This window comes from Capsicum annuum, chromosome 12, assembly GCF_002878395.1.
Source record: "Capsicum annuum cultivar UCD-10X-F1 chromosome 12, UCD10Xv1.1, whole genome shotgun sequence".
Taxonomy (NCBI): domain Eukaryota; kingdom Viridiplantae; phylum Streptophyta; class Magnoliopsida; order Solanales; family Solanaceae; genus Capsicum; species Capsicum annuum.
In genome coordinates, this window is record NC_061122.1 from 230,437,676 (window position 1) to 230,459,954 (window position 22,279).

Consider the following 22,279-nt stretch of genomic DNA (forward strand, 5'->3'; position numbering starts at 1 on the left):
CACCTAGTGGGGTCTGGGGGGTAAGATGTACGCAGTCCATACCTCTACCTCTGATGAAGTAGAAAGGCTGTTTCCGATAGACCCCCGGCTCAAGGCACGAGATACCACACAAACACATAGTGCAACACAGAAGCAGATTACATAACATAAATACGGCACCCATAAGTAATATAAAGCAGAGGAAAGCAGGGGAAAGCACACAGATTCGTAATACAACATGGAACACGGAATCATGACAAGAATAAAACCCCCACCAAGTAATTCCCTACACTAGCGACCCGAACTGGCCCTAATCCTCTGCCGTAATTCGCGTCCTCCAAACCTTCCTATCTAGGGTCATGTCCTCGGTGAGCTGTAACTGTTCCATGTCCCGCCTAACCACCTCATCCCAGTACTTCTTCGGCCTACCCCTATCCCGCCTAAAACCATCCAACGCTAGCCTCTCACACCTATGGACCGGGGCATCCATGCCCTTCCTCTTCACGTGTCCGAACTATCTCAATCGTGCTTCCCGTATCTTGCACTCCACTGAAGTCCCACCAACCTTCTCCCGGATAGTCTCATTCCGAACTCTATCCCCTCTAGTCAGTCCACACATCCAGCGCAACATCCGCATTTCTGCCACCTTCATTTTTTGGATGTGGGAGTTCTTAACTGGCCAACACTCCGCTCCATACAACAAGGCCGGACGGACTACCACCCTGTAGAATTTGCCTTTAAGCTTGGGCGGCACCTTCTAATCACACAGCACCCCCGACGCGAGTTTCCACTTCATCCATCCCGCCCCAATACGGTGCGAGACATCCTCGTCAATCTCACCGTTACTCTGGATCACGGACCCAAGATACTTGAACTTGTCCCTCTTACATACCTCCTGAGCTTCCAGCTTCACTACTACCTCATTCTCCCGCCTCACGTCATTAAACTTGCATTCCACATACTCTGTCTTGCTTCTGCTTACCCTGAACCCTTTAGACTCAAGAGTTCGCCTCCACACCTCTAATTTGTCATTCACACCCCCTCGAGTCTCATCTATCAGAATTACATCGTCTGCAAAAAGCATACACCACGGCACCTCCCCTTGAATACGCCGCGTCAACACATCCATCACCAACGCAAAAAAAAGGGACTAAGAGTAGATCCCTGATGCAATCCTGTCAGGACAGTGAAATGCTCCGAGTCTCCTCCCGCCGTCCTCACCTGGGTTTTCGCTCCATCATACATATCCTTAATTACTCTAATATATGCCAGTGGTACCCCACTCACCTCCAAGCATCTCAACGAGTCTCTAGATGCCATGAAACATTAAGAGTTGCCGAGTCTCTAGATGCCATGAAACATTAAGAGTTGCCTGAACAGTAACGGAGCTTTTCTTCAGATGAAAAGGATTGGTGAAGTTAGTAAAAATGCTTTGCCAAAGGGTATCTGCCTCTATTATCAGTTGCAAGAGAGTGTCTCCGTATGACCTATAGGTCACTAGTTCGAGCAGTGGATTCAGCCACTAATGCTTGCGTTAGGGTAGACTCGTACATTACACCCCCTGCGTTGTGGCCCTTTCCGAACACTATGTGAACGGGACTGCCCTTTGTCTATTCGTTTTCGCTTTAACTCGGAGGGGTTGAGCGGGGAGCAGGTGTGCTGGTTAGTGATCTGTCATTTGAAAGTTTGGAATGATGAAAACAAACAACAACAACATACGTAGTATAGTCCACAAATGAGGTCTGCAGAGGGTGGGGCGTCACAGAAGTGATGTGCAGGAGTCAGTAGCACAAAATCCAGCAAAGATGGATTGATATACTTCATACACTTCAATCGACAATCTAGCTAGCTCGAAAATCTGAACCATTCCGCTTCTTTTGTGAAATTGCAGGACATCGATAAGGAGATCAGTGAACTGAAACTGTCAGTGAATACTCGAGGGAGGCTCGTCGCTACTGAGTTTCTAAAGCAATTCATCTGGTGCTTCCTTGTCGTTGTAACTAGAATATATATTCATGTTTTGTTCCTCTTCTTGAAGCTATATATTACAGAAATTTTCTTATTGTATTGCATTAATGAGATCTCCCTTTTTCTTCACTTATGTATGTTTTTCAATCATAGTATCTTAAGACCTTGTAGTCCTAAAGTTTACCTTTGGTTATGATGTATAAAGATTTTTAGTTGATATTTGAATTTGTTGATTTCTTCGAAATAATCTCTGGCAGAAATGCAAGGCAAAATTGCGTACAATACATCCTTGCGATGAGGCCCTTCCTCGGATCCTGTGCATAGCGGGAGCTTTAGTGCACTAGACTGTTTTTTTTTCTATGAGACCAAAGTACTAAGTCTCTGATATGTTGTTATTTCAACACAGTGGCGGAACCAGGATTTTGGTTAAGCGTATTCACATTTTTAGAAAAAGAAGCGGATCATAAAAAAAAATATTGTAAACCGTACATTGGAGAAGAAGAATTTTTGAACCAAACTAATCATTAAAAAACATAGTATAACAAGTTAAAACATATAATATAAAAAAAGTCAACAAAGCAAATTCTATTAATAAAAGCTTGATTAGAAAATATAATTATAAGTGCATTTGGCGACACTTCATCTCTTGAAATGTTTTTATAATACACTCATTAGAAATATTTTTAAATATTCTTTTTTTCTACATAAGACACTATGCAACCATCTAAGAATTCATCATCCATTCGATTCCGTAAATCATTCTTGATATACTTTATTACCGAAAAAGCTCCTCCAATTGATGCAGTGGCAATGGGTAGAAACAAAGCAAACTTCACTAAAAGAAATACAATAGGATAGCTTAAATGCTTCTTTGTCTCAACCAACTTTCTTGAAAGTTCTCTAAGTTCGTCTGAATTGAAGAATCTTTGATCAATATCACGAATATCAATAATATAATTAACAAGTTGATTCTCAAGAACCCTCATGTTGAACTCATCAAAGTCATCAGGATATAATTTAGCCATCACTAATATCTTTTTGATGTCAAAACTAGAAAATGTATCAATTGGATTCAAGCAAGCTACACCATTAAACAAATCACTTGTCACCTCATTAAAATGATCATTAAGTTCTTCTAGCTGCCAATCAATAATTTTATAAAACACATCCACACGATAATGGTGCAAAGTAGTATAATCAACTGCTTTACGTCGTGATCTCCTAGAGTTAGAATATGGCTCATCATAATTGGGTAATGGAATACTATGCTTGATACAAAATGTCTGGACCTTTTCTTTGAGCGAATCCCAACCAACATTCTTTTTTAAAAGAGGATCCCTTTCATTATCTCGTAATGCTTGCAGTCTTTTCTTTGCTACTTTTACAAGAATCATGGCATTAGCAATATCCTGTTCCTTTTTCTGTAATGACACATTAAGATCATTTGTGATTCCTAAAATATCAGTCATCAAATGCAACAAGAAAATAGTCTCAAAAATTTGACAACTTCTGAGAAATCCCGATGCACTAACTTTTTCTTCTGAAGTACTTGCATTTTCAACAAGAGAATCAAGTACATCAACAATGGAGACAAAGTTACTAATAAAGTTTTCAAATGACTTGTAGTGAGATCCCCAACGAGTGTCACTGGCTTTAATAAAACCAAGTTCTTGTTTCAAACCTCTACCCATTTCTAGCTCACCCATATCTAATGCCTCTTGGAGTTTTTCTTTTTGAGATTCTCGAAATTCATCCACACGTTTAAAGGAAGCCCCCAACACATTCAAAATATTTGAAGTCAATAATACAAGTTCTCCTACTTGAACGCACCTTTTAGAAATCGCAACAAGAATCAATTGAAGTTGATGAGCAAAACAATGAATTGAGTAAGCCGATCTACTTTCTTGTCTAATTAATATTTTAAAAGACCACCTAACTCACCTTGCATATTGCTTGTCCCATCATAACATTGCCTTCGTACATAAGCTAAAGTTAAAGAATGGTGAGCAAGTACATCCACAATTGCTTTCTTTAGAGATAAAACACTAGTATCTTTAACATGAACAAGTCCAATAAATGCTTTTATCACAAATTCCCTTTTATCAACATATCGTAAACAAATAACTATTTGCTTTTTGCGTGATACATCTCCTAATTTATCAACCAACAAAGCAAAGTAGTCACCATCTAAATCCTTTATTATAGTTTTGGTTGTTTTAATCTTACACGCAGTCACAATGTTTTTTTGAATATCATGAGAAATCATTTTATTATTTTTTGAAGCTTTTTCTAACACATAAGGTTTAATGTCATCATATCTATCCGCAAGCCAAGAAAGTGCTTCAAGAAAATTACCTTAGTTCAAGAATGATTCACTTTCATCATGACCGTAGAGTGCTAAACCCTGATTTAGAAGAAATTGGACCACATCGATTGAAGCATTTAATCGAACTCGATATTCATTCTTACTTTTCTCGTCCAACTTGTAAAATTCAGCCTCAATAGATTGTTCTTCCGTCATAAGATCCTCATACTTCCTGTTTGATTGATTATGAATGCTATTCGGAGGATCAATGTGTGTTGCAAAGCTATCTTTTCTGTGCCAATTTCTAAATTCCTTCGTCAAAAATGTATTACCGACACCTTGATGAATGCTTTCGCCTTGAAATAAATAACCAGGCAAGCAATAAGCTACATCTGCACTTACACTATATTCCAACCAGTCAGAATATTCATCAAACCATTTAGAAACAAAATGGCGTGGAATTCCAAAAAAGTCTGTTTGAGGAAACTCATGATCTCGAGGTTGGCAAGGACGTTTTAGAATATATGTCCTTCTTATCTCATCACGAATGTTCGGAGGATAACTCAAAATCGGAGGTCTTTCAGCGGGTCAGCCTTTAGATCTTTTACATCAAATTTTTGTCTCTGAGAAGACTGAGATGGTATTTCTATTTGATCAACATCTTCGTCTTGTTAGGATTGATTTTAAGACGCTGAACTTATTTTTGAAACTTTACGAAAATACTTCTCCAAGCTCATTGAAACCTCAAACTGAAATAAAAGTCAAGCGCATCACACTTATTATTCAATTTCAACAAATAAAAAAGTTATGAATACTTGAAACATTATCTGATCCTCCCAAATAATATTAACTAGCAAGTTATATACTAGATAAAACTAGAATATTAAATTATTTAGTTCAAAATAAAAAAAAATACACAAAAGTAAGTTTAAGGGGCGGGGGGGGAGTGTGGGCTAGAAAAAAAAAAAAAAGAAAAAAACACACCAATAGTCGATGAAAAAAAATCATAATGATAGCCCGTTGAAGCTTGAAGATTTTAACACTAAATTTTAATATTTTTTAAAAAATAAGATGGAGAAGATTGTAGATTTGTGGTGAAGGAACAGAGAATAGAGAAGTGTAAGAGTTAGTGAACTGAAGGGACGAATTTTTACGGGTTAAACTTTAGAATATCAGTTTGACCTATTATTATTTAAATTTAAAAAAAAAAAAGGGTGCTTTAATATTTTTTTTTTTGAAAAAGTCAGCCTTAGCAGTTAGCACAAGTTGACAAAACAATAGCCAAACTCTCGTGGGCTTTCTTTTTTTATAATGTAAAGTTGGGCACTTGGGCTTCATGCCCAGAATATTGGGTTGAATTGTGAGTTGTAATCCGGTCCAATTCAAATACTTTAAAAGGATTTGTTCCTTCTTTAAAAAGGAGAATAAAAGCGACTGCATTTAATGGGGATCAAATCCGCATCACCAACGGAAATTTGTACATCCTTGACCACTAGGTTGTACATCTCTAGCTTGTCAAGGGTGTTCAACAGTATGTATATAACCATGTATATTTATATTTAACCTATATACTCGAAATTTTATTTCGACGAAGGGTTTTTATTTGACCACCCTTCACAAGTTGTAGCTCCGCCCCTGTTTCAACATTAGGTTTGGATAATGTGGCCTAATAGTCAACGAAGTAAGATGAAAAAGTTCTTATTATTTGTTCAAGTCTCGGTGGATAGAGTTACTCGATAGTCATGTTGAGAGGAGGTAGCAAGTGCACCGTTGAATTAATCTAGGTGTACATGAGTTGGTCGAGAAACTATCATACAACAACAACATACTCAGTATATTCTCACAAAGTGGGGTCTAATGAGGGTAAAGTGTATGCAGTCCATACCACTACCTCAGATGAAGTAGAGAGACTGTTTCCGATATACCTCCGGCTCGGGACAAATAATAGTATAACAAACCAAAAAAACATAAAAGCAAACACCAAAAAGGGATATCACACCGCTAGATAATAACGGAAATAATACACTCACAAAGTAATACTATAAACTAGCTATTCGAAATCATAGACATCATCAAACCATCACGAACAAGACGCTACAAGAAACTACAGACACACATACAAACAGACGACTCGATACTTGATAGTCAGTGAAGTTAGACAATTTTTTTTTTTTAATTTTCTCAAGTCTCGATGGATAGAGTTGCTCGATACTCGCGTTGAGAGGAGATAACAAGTGCACCATTAAATTAGTCTAGGTGTATGCAAATTGATCAAGAAGCTATCATAATATTTTTTAAAAAATTGGTTCTGACTTTGTCAAAAAAATAAATAAATTACAAATTAGGTTCTGATTGGAAAGACAAAGATGTTTTTTTTTTTAGTTTACAAGTAACTAACAACTGCTTACTGGCATTATTAAAGCATATTATAAAATGCTAGACTGAGTAATCCTTCCTTTCTGATCTTATGCTTCTAGATTTTCTTATATTTCTTATATCCAAAGCATATCTATTGACTCTTCTAAATATTTTGAAACATCTTAGAATGACTTACATTATACTTCCTCTATTCAATTTTATGTCTCGTTATTTAATCGAACACAAAATTTAAAAAATAAATAATAACTTTATAAAGTTTACAAAATTGCTTCTCTTACAAGTCACTTTAATGTTTTTTTTAGTTATCTTTTCTTATTAAGTGGGGCCAATAAGGATAAAATGGAGATAATGTCAATTAATAGTTGTCAAATAAAAAAATATGATTTTTTTTTGAGACGGCCGAAAAAGGAAAGTATACCACATAAATTGAGGCGGGGAGAGTATAAAATGTCGTATAAATTGAAACGAATAAAATAGTAGTAACTCATTTTTTTTTATTTTCCATTCGGTGTTCGGTATCCATATCGGAGCCTTGACTAATTCGAATCATGCATTGTAGGGCTCATTTTGGAGATAAAATGAAAATAATGTTATTAAATAGTTGTCAGATAAGAAAATATGACATTCTTTTTGAGACAGACGAAAAAAAAAATATGCCATAAATTGAGACGGGAGTATAAAATGTCGCATAAATTGAAACGAATAAAATAGTAACTCATTTTTTTTTTTTTTTTAATTTTCCATCCAGTGTTCAATATCCGCATTAAAATTCCAATTAATTCAAACCATACACTGCAAAACTTATTCTGAAAATAGCACCCACAAAAGAATTTTCACCATACTCAAAACTCGAACCCCCAAGTAAAAAGTGAGAAAGATATGAAAAGAATCTTTATTTTCTTAGTAAAAGTAATTACTAATATTAAAACCATAATTTTATTATTGGTAAGAGGATTTGACAGTAGCATGTTGGTTACCAATATATTTGTCTAATAATGCCGACAAATTCACAACCTATTTATTGACCCACCAATTCTATTGCATGTGCAAATATTAAAAGTGTCCTTTTTTAGCAATAAATAAATGATAAGGAGTTAAAATATGAGGTCCAATATATGATGATAGTAATGATAACATACAACAACAACAAAATATATATATATATATATATATATATATTTTCATAAAGTAGGTTTTAAAAAAAATAAATATATATATTATTATCTTAATAATAGTAAGATAGAGAGATTATTTTTTTATAGATGTTCGACTTAAGATAAATCAAAGTTAAAAAAAGATATAGTAAAGGAATAAGAAACAATAGGTATTATTTTCAAGTAACACAACAACAACTTTGAAATAAAACTGATATTATGATATAATTAATTGTTTGTTTTTTCTTTTAGCCTTAGTAATAAATATAAAAAAAATATTAACATAATAAAAGGAAAAAAATTAAATAAATATGAGTAATAATTAAAAATAATTTAATTAAATTAATTTTTAGTTAATATTTTTGTTAAGAGGTGTGCAATTTTAAAACACGATAACGTAATTAAGAAAGAATTAATTAATCACACATGTAATAAAAAAGAAAAAACTTATCCATAAACAGACAAGAATATGTGGGATATTAAATGTTAACCCCAACCCCCACCCCCACGCCCCACCCCACCCCACCCACAGCCCATTTTCTCTCTCCTCTCTCTCTCTCTCTTTCTCTGGGTTGGCTCCACACTCCCTACACATCAAGAAGAAGAAGAAGAAGAGCAGAAAAAGAAAATATCTTGGAAACATAACAGTGAAAAGCTTACACTTAAAACTCAGCTGAATTTTCTTTAAGTTGCTGTTGATTAACTTGCTGACACTGTTGAAATGGCAGTGAGTTTCTTACTCTGTTTATCTTGTGTTTTGATAAAGTTTTGAGCTTTAATGAGTTGTGTATTCTGTTGAATGTTTGTTATGCTTGAATGGGTTCTTTGTAGATTTTGTGGAAGTTTTGAGAGTTGAAGCATAGTATTGATTTAATAGCTGAATGCATAGTTGATTGATTGAGCTTATTCATGTTGAAATTAACTTGCTTTTGTAAATGTGTATGTGTGTGTGCGTGTGGGGGGGCGGGGGGGGAGGAGGATTTACTTCCCCTTCCTAAATCTTAGCTGAATTCTCTCTTAGCTGTTGTTAACTTGCTGACACTCTTGAAATGGCAGTGAGTTTCTTGATCTGTTTGTCCTGTGTTTTGATAAAGCTTTGAGCTTTAGTGAGTTTTGTATTCTGTTGAATGTTGGTTATGCTTGAATGGGTTCTTTGTAGATTTTGTGGAAGTCTTGAAAGTTGAAGCATAATCTTGATTTAATAGCTGAATGCATAGTTGATTGATTGAGCTTATTCATGTTGGAATTAACTTACTTTTTTGTAAATGGGGTGGTGGGGTGGGGTGGGAGTGCAATCAAATGCTTATGTGGGTTATTGATTGCTGCTAGCTGCAGACCCTTTTGAAATGGCAGTGAGTTCTTGATCTGTTTATCTTGTGTTTTGATAAAGTTTTGAGCTTTAATGGGTTCTGTATTCTGCTGAATGCTTGAATTGGTGTTCTTTATAGATTTATTAGGTTGGAAGTGTAATCTTAAGTTAATACCTTAATGTGTTTAGTTGATTGATTGAGCTTATTCATGTTGGAATTAACTTGCTTTTTTTGTAAATGGGGTGGGGGGTGGGGGTGCAATCAAATGTTTATGTGGGTTCTTGGCTGCTGTTAGCTGCAGACCCTTTTGAAATGGCAGTGAATTCTTGATCTGTTTATCTTTGTGTTTTGATAAAGTTTTGAGCTTTAATGGGTTCTGTATTCTGTTGAATGTTTGTTATGTTTGAATGGGTTGAAGCATAATCTTGATTTTCTTGTAAATTTTTTGTGGAAGCTTTGAGATCAGTTGAAGCATAATCTTAATTTAATAGCTGAATGCATAGTTGATTGATTGAGCTTTTTCATGTTGAAATTAACTTGCTTTTGTAAATGGGGTGGGGAGGGGTGGGGGTGCAGTTAGATACTTATGTGGGTCTGATGTACTTTCCCCTCCTAAATCTTAGCTGAATTTTCTCTAAGCTGTTGTTAACTTGCTGACCTTTTGGAATTGGCAGTGAGTTCTTGATCTGTTCATCTTTGTGTTTTGATAAATTTTTGAGCTTTAATGGGTTCTGTATTCTGTTGAATGTTGAGTATGCTTGAATGGGTTCTTTGTAGATTTTGTGGAAGTTTTTGAGGGGTGAAGGATTATCTTGATTTAATAAAGAACTGAACTTGATTTGATTCCTGGTGTTAAATTAACTTGATTTTTTAAATGGGGTGCTGGGGGTTCAGTTAAATGCTTATGTGGGTTTGAGGTACTTCCCCCATCTTACATCTTAGTTGAATTTTCTCTAAGCTGATATTAGCTGTAGACCCTTTTAAAATGGCAGTGAGTTCTTGATCTATTTCTCTTGTGGTTTGATCAACTTTTGAGCTGGAATGGGTTCTGTATTCTGTGGAATACATGTTCTGATTGAATGGTTTCTTGTAAATTTTGTGGAAGCTTTGAGGGTTGAAGCAGAATCTTGATTTAATTGCTGAAAGGATAGTTGATTGATTGAGCCTTTCCATGTTGGAATTAACTTGATTTTTTGTAAATGGGACGGTAGGTGGGTGGGTGGGTGGGTGGGGGTGCAATCAAATGCTTATGTTGGTCTGAGGTACTTCCCTCTCTTGCATCTTAGCTGAATTTTCTCTAAGCTGATGTTAGCTGCAGACCCTTTTGAAATGGCGGTGAGTGCTTGGTCTATTTTATCTTGCGTTTTGATAAATTTTAAGCGGAAATGATTCTGTATTCTGTGGATTGAATGTTATGCTTGAACGGGTTCTTTGTAAATTCTGTGGAAGGTTGAGGGTTGAAGTATATCTTGATTTAATAGCTTAATGAGTTTCTGTTTATGAACAGGGAAGAATGTGTATTGGGTATTTTACTATTTTTATAGACAATGCTAATTAGTTTGAGACTGAGGACATAGCTGATTGATTGAGCTTATTCATGTTAAAACCTGATTTAACGCGATTCCTGGTGTTAAAATTAACTTGATTTTGTAGATGTTGTTGGATAATTGAGAGCACATATTCATTGGATCTTCTACAAAGAAACATGATTGTAGAAGGGCATTTTCAGTTTTGGGTTTTCTCGCGGAATAGTACTTTTGAAGCTAGATAGTTGAGCACTTGAGCTAGTATTTAGGACTAGGTAAAGATAGGTTAATCATTTAAAGAGAATGTACCGGACTACAAATGGATAGAGGAATGATAAATATAGCAAAGTCGTCATTAACTTTTTGGGTATGCTGCAGTTATTGAAATGTTGTAAGCTGTAGATTTATGCACTTTCTTCGAGTCTTTGAAAAATACTACTTTTTAAGCAGAGTGTCACTTGGTGATACCACAAAGATATTGTTAAACATCGTGGAATGGATTAGAGTGTAGTAGACATCTGAGAAACACAGTGGGACAACTCTTATCCACTCATTATTTTCTGTCAGTTGGTGACTAGTTTGACACCGGAATCCTTAACCTTCCTTATTTTGCTCAAGTTATCCGGCAAACGGGAATACTGCAAAATGAAGCACAGATTTATTTGTTGTGCGGCTACTGGCTTTACTCGAGCTCTTATCCACTTTTTGTTAGACGATTGATAGTAAAAGTGATACTGAAAGTTGACAGGCATTAGGGGTCGTTTGGTAGAATGTATAAGGATAATGTAGAATGTTAGACGATTCATTCTTTGCTCCAACACCATATTCATACCAGACACTCTCCAAGGTTTCTCTTTTAAGAAAACGACATCTAAGATATCTTATAGCTAGACGAGATGCCTTTCACATTTGGGAAGGTCTGGATGCTGACTATTTAATAATTTTAGTGTTCTATTTCCTTTATTATCTATGTTTTCTTTGTTTCTAGAATCAAGCACTTCTGAAAGCGAAACAGACGAGGTCTATAAGCATAATTGAGTAGAGATTAGTTACTAAGTTAAAGGAAGCATGCATATGGTCTTTTACTTCTGGTATGTAAAACATTTTGCGTGATGTGCAAATGATTGTGAGTTTGTGACACTAACATTTGCAACGTACTGGTCTTTGGGGTGAAATGGGGATTAAGTGTGGCCTTGAACGGAGAAAATTGAATGTAATGGTTTCAACTGGACTCATATATTTGAAGCCTTGGAAGTTTTCATGTTTGGTACATTAGGACACCAGAGCCGTCAAAATGGTCACCCCAGTATTTCTAATGGAGTTTTAAGACATCGAACATAGCGAGTTTTTGAGGCTAAAGATTAACCTGAAATTCCGAAAAAGCCTAAATCTGATTGAGTCCCATGTAACATTAAATTATTGTTACAATATTATGAGAATATGCGTCTAAGTTTCTACATATATTCATTGTACTTGAATAATGAAAAATCCCGTAGCATTAAGATGCATATTCATAATTTGGTGTCGGCGCAGCCCCACTCCTATTATTGTGTTACAAATGTTGGACCTCTGAAGGGGAGCCTTGGAGTAACTGGTGAGGTCACGGGTTCAAGCCTTGGAAACAGCCTCTGGCAGAAATGCAAGGTAAGGCTGCGTACGATACACCCTTGTGGTGGGGCCCTTCCCCGGACACTGCGCATAGCGGTAGCTTTAGTGCACCGGGCTGCCCAAATGTTGGACCTCTATGTTATGCTATCTATGCTCCAAATGTCCAGTGTGCATGTGCAACGGCTATTGGAGAATCCATATTGGTTGAACGTATTAACTGTTTTCTCCTATATGATCTTCGATGATCCTCGCCTTATGAGCTAACTTTTGGGGTTGGTTTAGAACCAGGATCCATTTTCTTAACAATTATAAATATAAAACCAAGTATTCAACTTTGATGTAACGTAAATTATCTGCTTTTCTCTCGGAGTGATGTTTACGGTTAATTTTCTACTTCTTTTCCGTGTTCTGATATCAATTCTCTTCCTATTACATGTAGTTTAGTATATCTCTGGATGGGTGCATTTGGGAATCTAGTTGGTTAGATTTTTGACATCTTTTGTTGAACGTTAGATGCTGGAAGATGAGCTTTTGTCTACAATATTTGGATAAATTACTTTTTTCCAACTTTTTGGTAAATTACTGTCATATACCACTACAGTGCTCGGTAAGGTCTGTTAGTTGATTTTGGCAGGAGATGGCCACAAAAGGTCAATGTACCTATTCTTTCTTGTTCAGTTGGCAAAATATGTTGAACATTATCTGTCTGCTTGCAGCTGAATGATGCAATAGATAGTCCATGATAATAAGCACTTATCTTCCAAGATAACAAGTGTACCTCTTGAGAGATGTATAACATCTTTATTGTAGTGTGTGCGTCGAAGGTGATAGTTTTGGTTTATTTTCAATATTAGAGGTTGCTTTAGAGAGCTTACCGTAAGCAATAGCTAATTGAATGGAGTGTTAACACTGTCTAAGCTATGTTTGTGACGTGAATGTGGCTGCATATTCTTGCAGAAGCACTCACAAGTACCAAAGTTTGGCGAATGGGAGAGTGATGAAGACGTTCAATATACTACCTATTTTGAGAATGCTGCTAAGGGTAAGAAAGGAAGTAAAATGAATCCAAATGATCCTCAAAATCTTGAGGCAAAAGTGAAAGGTGTTAATGGAACAGACACTGCACGACGGAAGCCTGAACGTTTTGCCAGCAGAGATGATGTAGAATTGCGGAAATCAACTGAGTCCCCAATGCATCCAGACACCATGGGTCACAAAGCTCCAACTTACTCATCTCCACAACGACATGGTGAGAAATCTGGAGGCCGCAAGTCAGAGTCAGAAACAATGAAGGGCCCTGAAATCCCAGCACCAAGGCATGAACGTAGGTCAAGTCGAGAAGAGGGTTATCTAAGGAAACCTACTGAGTCCCCATTACGCAATGAGAACATGGGGAGAAGAACTCCTATGGAATCACCTCATCATCGCTATGGTGGCTTAAGTGGTGGTGCTACACCTAAGAGGGCCTCTCAGCAAAGTGTAGGACCCGATCGCAGTATTGAACACTCCCCACTGCATTCACATTCCCATGGAAGGACTGGAGGTAAAGGCGGTGTTGTCTCCTCTCCCTCATGGGAAAGAAAGGCTTCGTCTGAAGGTAGTCATGGTCTGGCTCCCTCTACACCTGGAAGATCCCGTTTGAGATCGGTTACGAAAGGTGATGACACGGTATGTCTTTTTATCTTTTTCTTGCCACCGACTTTCAGAACACGTATGATTACTAAGACACTTGTGCAGCAATATAAGTAGGACCATGGCCAAAATTGCAAGGACGTAAAAGAAAAGATGAACTAACATCCTTTCCTCTTTTGTAAATTAGTCCGGAAGAACTTGTAGTGAGACCAAATAAGAAGTTTTCCTTTCCAAACCTTCGATAGGAGAACATTTTCGAACCTTGATGATTGAGAATTTGATGCTATCCTATTTTATTTTTCCACCGACTGTGCATTGCGAGAATGTGTTAGTGTACTTCAAAATAAAGAAAAAGGTAAGAACTCATGATGAAAAGGATTGCTGCTGGGACATATTAGACTATCCTACCAGCCGACGTATCTATCTTATCTTCTTTGATTTTCAAATATATAGCAACAACAAAATAGTCACTTGCTGCTTTCTTTAATCATAAGACGAGTATAACGGAAGTGCATTTTCAGCCTGATGACAGCCCTGCTGTTCCTAAATTTGGTGATTGGGATGAGAATGATCCTGCATCAGCGGAAGGTTACACACAAATATTTAACAAAGTGCGAGAGGAGAAGCAGACTGGCGCAGCAAAAGTACCTGCCACGTCAACTGATGCATCTTACTCCAACAGTCAAAAGCGATATGGAAATGACAGTGGAAAGGTAAATATTCGGTTTTCCAATATAGTAACCCCCTCCCAGGGGTCAGCATTGTTTTTTCCCATTTTCCTTAAACGACTCTAACCCCCAACCTCATGGTATGCACGTCATTTGTCTCAGACCATGTTTCTGGTCACTCTTTACTTTCCAAGAGCAGCCTTGTACACAAAGCATCACGTGTTCATGCAGGGTCTTGGGAAGGGCTGCCCGCCAAGGGGGTGTGATGTAGGCAGCCGTATCTTGTTGTTGCAATAAGAAGATCATGAATGACCTCTTATCGATCATACTAGTAAAGCATTACTCTTAATGTCTCCTTGCCGCTGTTCTTTGCAGAGATGTTTGTGCTTTCCATGGGGTCGGAGTTGACAGCGCCGAGGATGGGATTGACAAAAATGCAAATAGGCGTGCGCCCTATTTTAAAACATGGAACATTGGTTATGTATAGATTTAGATCTAAAGTATATATGTTGTTCATTGTGTGCTTTAGACTGGAATTCTTTTATTTACAAACCAGTAAAAAGATTGAGAAAAGGGAATGAAAAAACAAGGAGAAAATGACATTCTTCTTTTATCTAAGTTATGTTTATATTTTTTTTGCAGCATTTCTGTCTGGTGAGTATATTTGTGAATGCAGTTTCATTTAGTTCCATATGAATTAAACTTAAGCTTCACATTGTAATGCATAAACATACACTTATACTTGGTCTTCGCCGGCAAGTAAACACTCCAACTTTATAATGCATATCTTTACGCCATAACTCTTTTCCATTGAGTTAGTTGAACACTCCAACTTGGAAAATAATCACATAGACACCTCCAAAACTATGTATCATGTTAGCGTTACGGGTGCACGAGACATAGTGGGGGCGAGTTGGAGTATTTAGTTGTCAGTTGAGACCAAGTTGAGATGTCTAGACGTGGACTCTCCAAGTTGGAATCAACCATTTGGGATATGAAGTCCTTCCTCCACGAGGAAGGACTTCAAAGTTATGTATCACATTAGCGATGGGTGTGAACGAGACATAGTGGGGGCGAGTTGGAGTATTTAGTTGCTAGTTGAGACCAAGTTGAGGTGTCTAGACGTGGACTCTCAAATTTGGAATCAACCATTTGGGATATGAAGTCCTTACTCCATGAGGTAAGGATAAGGTCTGCGTGCATTCAACATTCTCGAGCACCATTTGTGAGATTTCACTGAGTATATCGTCGTATCTGGTATCTGAAGTCCGTTAATCCAACTAGTAAGGATTTGTGCTACGCAAGCCAATTAACAAGAAAGGAAGGTAAAGCGCATCCTACCGAGAGGTTCTCTGTTCTCAACGCTCGAACCTAAGACTTGTTAAGGGTATGGATGGATTAGCATAAGTAGCTAATGAACTCACACAAAAATTTCCAAACATACAATAGTGTATATGTTTATAATCCATACCCCTACATACCAAGGCCCCCACCCCCACCCCACCAGAAACTAACTACTAGACAAATTAACTAATAATATTTCAATACATATTGTAACTCATGTCCTACATACACAATGAAATTGTCAGCAAGAAGATTTTCACATCCACCTTTCTTTCTTCTCACAACATCAGTATGCATCATCATTCAAAAGAAGCAATGTTCAGTATGATTCAAAGTTTAAATGTAACACACAGGAAGAAGCATCCCCAATAAACTATCAAAAAACATTGCCTTTTTTGTCCAGCTTCAAGTACAATCCTATTGTTTTCTCCAACCAGTACACAATCCTTGTGGAATTTCTTCAAACCTCAACAGTTTCTTTCGGTTTCTCGTTCGTCGGCTTACTACTTTCTATGTCCTTGTTGTTTTTTGGAAGGAGAATGGCATTTGTTGATGGATTATTTCCCATATCCTTTGTTTTGTGAAGGAGAAAAGTACCACCTAGGATAGTTATAAAGCCACATAGTGCTGTTATTATCTGTGTTGCTGTCTGATGATCATAGTCCTGCATAACCAAAAAACAATTGTCAAGTTCAAACTACTTTTGGATGATCCGACACACAAGAACATAACATTTTTCAGAATAAACACAACCAAAAAAACGCAATGAGATGTTTGCAACTATAACGAAAGATATGGCATCTGATATTTGCAGAAAGGAGTTTTAACTTCTATCAGTTTAAAAGAACTTTGACGTTACTAGGTCACCTAAAAGATGAATACAACCAGTAACTTGACGAAAACAGCAAGTTACCTGCTACAACAACGTTATACACTCAAATTCCTTACACTGTCGGTGTATATAATGGACATGATCGTAATAACAGATGATTACCGTTGTCTATGCAAAAAAAAGGGCAGCCCGGTGCACTAAAGCTCCCACTATGCACGGTGTCCGGGGAAGGACCCCACCACAAGGGTGTATTGTACGCAGCCTTACCTTGCATTTCTGCCGGAGGCTGTTTCCAAGGCTTGAACTAGTGACCTCCTGGTCACATGGCAGCAACTTTACCAGTTACTCCAATTATAACGAAAAAGATGGCGTTCAATATTGCAGAAATGGACATGATTATAATAACAAGTGATTCGCGTTCAAACTCTAGAGACGATTTTTGGTTCCAATACTACAGAAACCGGACATGATTGCAGTAACAAACGACTCATGATGAGCATCTGCAAGAAGGGAATAGATCGATAAAACTAAAGAATGCAGAGAACGATAATCAAGAAGCTGTTGAATCACCTTAAACATTATCATGCTGGCAAGAATGGTTAGTGTTGTAAACATGACATAGTAAACTGGAGAAACCACAGCAGTGTTAAATGTTTCAAGTGCCTACAAAACATAATAGTTGAGTGAGTAGTAAATTTTCAGAAGATAATAAGTGTATCCAATATGATATAAAGAGCAGCACGGTGCACTAAAGCTCCCGCTATGCACGGGGTCCGGAGAAGGGCCGAACCACAAGGGTCTACTGTACGCAAGCCTTACCTTGTATTTCTGTCAAGGGTTGTTTCCACCGAAGTTGCTCGGACTCTCCAAAAGTGTTGCTGCACCCGTGTCGGATCCTTCAAAAATACACTATTTTTGGAGGATCTGACATGCACCCGTCGACATTTTTGAAGAGTCCGAGCAACATAGGTTTCCACGGCTTGTATCCAAATAATATATGAAAACACAAAATATACTCTAGAAACTACAAACTAATAGTAACGCCTTTTCCCTATGAATTGTATCCAATAAGATATAAAGAGCAGCTATGCACGGGGTCCGGGGAAGTGCTGGACCACAAGGGTCTATTGTACGCAAGCCTTGCCTTTATTTGCTGCTCGTTGAAACGGAAATGACTGAAGTTCAGTATATGATGACTGAAGATACAAACTTCTAAATTCGCGGTTAAACTCCACTGAGACTTTTTTATATGTAATTTCTCATTTATATACAAGAGACCAGACCAACACAGACAATGTTAACCTATGTTGCTCAGACTCCCCAAAAATGTTGTCGAACCTGTATCGAATCCTCTAAAAATGTACTTTTGAAGGATCTGAGAAGCAACACTCGATATTTTTGAAGAGTTTGAGCAACGTAGATGCTAAACAGAACAAAGAGAATTGAGCAAATACCTTGTTCAAATAGTTCAGCTGCAGAAGGCAAAAGACGATAACAAACACAGTAAATAACCATGTCTGATAATATTTGAATTGATTCTTTCCTTCGAATGAGAGCTTAAGAGCGATTCCGACTGCTTTCACACCCATGACCTGAATAATCACAAGAGACAACACAAACGATAAGCATATGAAATGTACATAAAGAAACATGAAATGCAGGTGTATATACATAAAAAAGGAGAACATACTGACCGTGAGAGACCCCGTGAGTGAACAGATTCCGATGTAAATGACCAAATACCTCTGCCCGAGTTTAGGCACATACCGGAAAATAAGGACAAGTACCACCACTACGACTACACAAGTGTATACAATGAATCCTGTACTTCTCGAAAACCTTATGGTTAGTCAAACTATACAGAACATGTAATTCTGTATATTTTCTACTGTCATATAATTCTCTTAACTTGAAAACTTTCAGTAGACAATATGCGAAGGTTGAGAAAAAAGAAAGAATGTAATACCTGGTTCCGTTGCTAGGTGCCAAACCTCCATGACAGATTCAATTTTCTTTTCCAACGGAGCATGTAAGACGATACTAACAGAGCCGACCAAGCAGAGGACACAACCAACGATACCAAATATATGCAATCTCTCTTTTAAAATAAAATGGGCTAACACTGCGCTGCAAAGGAAAATTATATGAGTATCGCGATTAAAAACAGCTTATCCAAGTAGTATTTCTACCCGAAAAATGCTACATGATAACATACCTCACAATTATGCTTAAAGCCCCAAGAGGAGTCACAAGAATCGCTGGCGCATATGCATAAGCAGCAAAGTTAGCCCCCTCTCCGATAATCACTGCAAGCATACGAAAGTTTTGGATTACATAAAACTGTAACAGTTCCTGAATATTTTTTAAAACGAGGAGACTTAGAGAGAGATCAGAAGCAAAACTCGGCAAGGAGAAGGCAGAACCAAGGCGCTACATTAAACTAGGCGTTACCTGACAACATGAACTGATTTACACTTATTCACAGATTTAATACAACCTATGATAAGCAAGCAAGCGAGCTAACTATGCATCGGAAAGCAAGCCATGGCCATTCACGTTTAACTTGACAACCATGAATTACCTAATACGGATAACTAACCGTTGCTCTTCAAGTTATGAAGAAGCATGTCATCGTTATAACAGAGTTAAAAGTATTAGTCATTCTATCAAATACAAGCATGTTAAGGGTTATAACACCTACATACGCGGTGCCTGATGCAGATAGAAATGTCTGCATAAAGTAAAAAAAGAATCACATAACGATAACATACATTTGAGTTTGAGTTACGACTCTTACTAGTTAACATCCCAGCCCACCACATTGGTTCCAGCAGATACGCATGGCCGCCTGAACCTGTTCAAAAATTAACCACGCTTATAAGTCATATAATCACCGCGAAACCAGTTTATCCTAGCCTCGATTAGAAACAATAGATAAACACAACTAGCAAGATGTTGTATCCTAATTTATGAAATTGTACTAGGTGATTACAACCAAAACATATAGTACTTTCAATGTTCAAACATCCTACGAAAACAGAAACTATGTCATTTCTTCCCAATTCAGACATTCGTATACCAAAAAAGGACGCCTGAAAATTACACAACGTAGATAGGTTAGATTTATTGCACGTTTACATATACTATATGTCTATTGGGAACAACCTCTCTATCCTCACCTCTGAGGTAGAGGCACGAACTGAGTGCACTCTACCCTCCCCCAGACACCATACGCCGGGTATGTTGTCGTTTATATATACTATATGTGAATCCCCTTCGCTTCTTCATGTGTCGTTTACTTCTTTATATTTTGAATCCCCTTAATGAGAATCTTGATTCCGCCACTAGTGCATTCAACATGCCACGAACATTACGTACAAGTATTTTAGACATTTAGAACGCGAAGAAAAAACATATTACCGTGTCAACACTAGTAAAATAGGCCATTCGGATCCTCAGCAAACAAATTATATGTTCCTAAAAAGGTGTCACATCACATACAGACCCCTAGCAAAACCTACATACAAGCTGAGTTGTGATAATAAGTCGATACTGCTTGCACAAAATGTTGCATGCACACCACTATCTAAACTCGATACACATAAAGTCATAAACTACCCGTAACCATACACTATATATCAACATAAGCAAAATAAACTCAATATTTATACATCAAACTATACACAGAAAAAAAAAGTACAAAGAATTTACTTTAAAAAATTATTTTAACCAAAATTGTTAAGGACAAAAATTTTTTTTACCTGCCCTTGTTCCTCCAGTTGCACTAGCCTTTTTAAGGCCTTTTTTCTTAATAATAAAACTTGCACCAATGAATATACTTGATGATAATGCTAATATTACTCCATGAACATTATCAGATATTCCTCTCATTTTTTTTCAAGAAAAAAATTGAGAGGAATAACAATTTAAATTTCAGAAATTCAACCCTGCAATCAAAAATTACAAAAAAAAAAATAAAAAAAAATTATTGTCACAACATATTAAAAATCATATAATTAACCAAAACAATATAAAAATTGAACCTTTTGGGTTTTCTTTGATTGTTATAAAATGGCTAAAAATATATAGAACATCTCCCCTTTATCCAAAAAAATGTTTAATTTCAGATAAAGGGTTGATGAAAATTAATTTCAATTATGAGAAAATATTGTTAAAATTTTCAATATTTTGTCAAAAATTCTTCAGCCAACTTCTATATATAGCATTTTCTATTTTTAATCTGCAGAAAAAAAATTATTTTTTTTTCTTTGTTTCTGCAATTTTTTTCCGCTTTCTTAAATTTGCAAAATCTAATGCATGTTACGAAAAGTCCGTTACAATTGATGAAACAAATGGATACACACGTAACCACTTAATTTATTGTTTGTTTTCCGAATTCCACGTTGTTATAGTAATGTTTTGTACTTATTATTAAGGTTTTGCTTTGTTATGTTTGGTTTTTGTTTGGTTAGGTGGTCCCTATACTTTTCTCTTATATCCTTTTGCCACCTTTCCAATCTCGAACTACGTAAGTCTATCTTTAGTTAGAGGTTTCGGGTTTAAGTTTAAAGAACTTTTTGATGGAAAATATATCTGAATCGTGTATAGTTAGCTAGTTAGGTTTGGATGTCGAGCTGAGCGAACTGAATTCGGTTGAGCATGTTACACCACCAAGTCGAGTAGAGCTTAATTGGTCTTGTTGTAGTACCGGATCGAGCCAACTGAGCTCTGTCAAAGTATAATTGAGTGCGAGTCGAGCGAGGGTGGATTCGCACTAGTCTTGTATTTTCATACTTTTAGGAAACTGTTTCTATTTATATTTGTTGTTTCTTTAGTCTTGATTATTGTATTTTCGTGTTCTTCTTCCTGCTTGTTACTGTTATAGTCTTTTTTTATTTGTTTTGAGTTAAGGGTCTATCGAAAACAATTTCTCTTCTTTTAAAAATAGAGGTAGGGTCTGCGTGCTTACCCACTACCCTTCTCAAACCCTACTTGTGAGATTACACTGGGCATGCTGCTATTGTTGTTGTTGAGTCGAGCGAGCGAGCCCAATTGTATTTTGTCAAAACATAATCGAATTTGATCTGAGTCTGACTTCGTCTTCGTGGTGTTTAGTATCATGCATAGCAACAACAACGACAACAACAGCAGGCCCAGTGTAGCCCTACAAAGTTGGGGGTATGGAGAGGGTAGTGTACAAACCTTACCTCTATCTTAGATGTAGAGAGATTGTTTCTATAGTAGACCCTCGGCTTAAGAAAAACAGTCCCAAAGAAGTAATGAAAGTGAAAACATAACAAAGCATGCCGAACAGTAACTACAACAAGATAACACGATAATCGAAGTACAAAAAACAACAAAAGTCAATAAAAATTGAAGGCAAGAAACTACATGGGCAATTATACGACTACTAGCACTATAAACAGATATGAGACAATGCATTGCTACCTACTAATTACCTTCCGCCCTGCGTTACTAATTTGAATTAGTAGTTGATTATTGTAGTTTCGTGTTCTTCTTCCTACTTACTGCTATAGTCTTTTTTTATTTGTTTTGAGTTGAGGGTCTATCAAA

At 36.8% G+C, this 22,279-nt stretch overlaps 3 protein-coding genes across 4 annotated transcripts; 1 reads left to right on the top strand and 2 right to left on the bottom strand.

The window, feature by feature from the left end:
* Nucleotides 1-2,630: 2,630 nt before the first annotated feature.
* Nucleotides 2,631-4,468, bottom strand: LOC107848822. The gene is made up of 3 exons (XM_047401764.1): nt 4,324-4,468; nt 3,889-4,098; nt 2,631-3,763 (listed from the first exon to the last, which is right to left on the bottom strand). Exons 1-3 carry the CDS (start codon nt 4,466-4,468, stop codon nt 2,631-2,633), a joined length of 1,488 nt encoding a protein of 495 aa, XP_047257720.1.
* Nucleotides 4,469-8,270: 3,802 nt separating this feature from the next.
* Nucleotides 8,271-15,144, top strand: LOC107851076 (RPM1-interacting protein 4). Of its 2 annotated transcripts, none has more exons than XM_016695979.2 (4): nt 8,271-8,512; nt 13,187-13,897; nt 14,383-14,574; nt 14,905-15,144. In XM_016695979.2, exons 1-4 carry the CDS (start codon nt 8,507-8,509, stop codon nt 14,935-14,937), a joined length of 942 nt encoding a protein of 313 aa, XP_016551465.2. In that variant the 5' UTR covers nt 8,271-8,506; the 3' UTR covers nt 14,938-15,144. The 2 variants fall into 2 exon arrangements, with proteins under 2 accessions (XP_016551465.2, XP_016551464.2); XM_016695978.2 differs by having other exon boundaries at nt 8,289-8,512; nt 14,692-15,144.
* Nucleotides 15,145-16,055: 911 nt separating this feature from the next.
* LOC107849727 (probable magnesium transporter NIPA2) lies at nt 16,056-21,012 on the bottom strand. The gene is made up of 9 exons (XM_016694288.2): nt 20,749-21,012; nt 20,467-20,652; nt 19,503-19,559; nt 18,921-19,011; nt 18,672-18,832; nt 18,400-18,527; nt 18,160-18,297; nt 17,276-17,368; nt 16,056-16,537 (listed from the first exon to the last, which is right to left on the bottom strand). The coding sequence occupies exons 2-9, from the start codon at nt 20,594-20,596 to the stop codon at nt 16,334-16,336; spliced, it is 1,002 nt and encodes a 333-aa protein (XP_016549774.1). The 5' UTR covers nt 20,597-20,652; nt 20,749-21,012; the 3' UTR covers nt 16,056-16,333.
* Nucleotides 21,013-22,279: the final 1,267 nt, after the last annotated feature.

Coding starts and splice junctions, on each gene's coding strand:
- LOC107849727 (XM_016694288.2), bottom strand. CDS start 20,596: ATGAGAGGAATATCTGATAATGTTCATGGAGTAATATTAGCATTATCA. Junction 18,833..18,920: donor GCTTTAAGCATAATTGTGAG/GTATGTTATCAT, acceptor TTTCCTTTGCAG/CGCAGTGTTAGCCCATTTTA. Junction 16,538..17,275: donor CCAGCATGATAATGTTTAAG/GTGATTCAACAG, acceptor TTGGTTATGCAG/GACTATGATCATCAGACAGC.
- LOC107851076 (XM_016695978.2), top strand. Junction 13,898..14,382: donor TTACGAAAGGTGATGACACG/GTATGTCTTTTT, acceptor GTGCATTTTCAG/CCTGATGACAGCCCTGCTGT. Junction 14,575..14,691: donor ATGGAAATGACAGTGGAAAG/GTAAATATTCGG, acceptor CATTTGTCTCAG/ACCATGTTTCTGGTCACTCT.
- LOC107848822 (XM_047401764.1), bottom strand. CDS start 4,468: ATGACGGAAGAACAATCTATTGAGGCTGAATTTTACAAGTTGGACGAG. Junction 4,099..4,323: donor ACTCTACGGTCATGATGAAA/GTGAATCATTCT, acceptor TTGATAAATTAG/GAGATGTATCACGCAAAAAG. Junction 3,764..3,888: donor TGGGACAAGCAATATGCAAG/GTGAGTTAGGTG, acceptor GCGTTCAAGTAG/GAGAACTTGTATTATTGACT.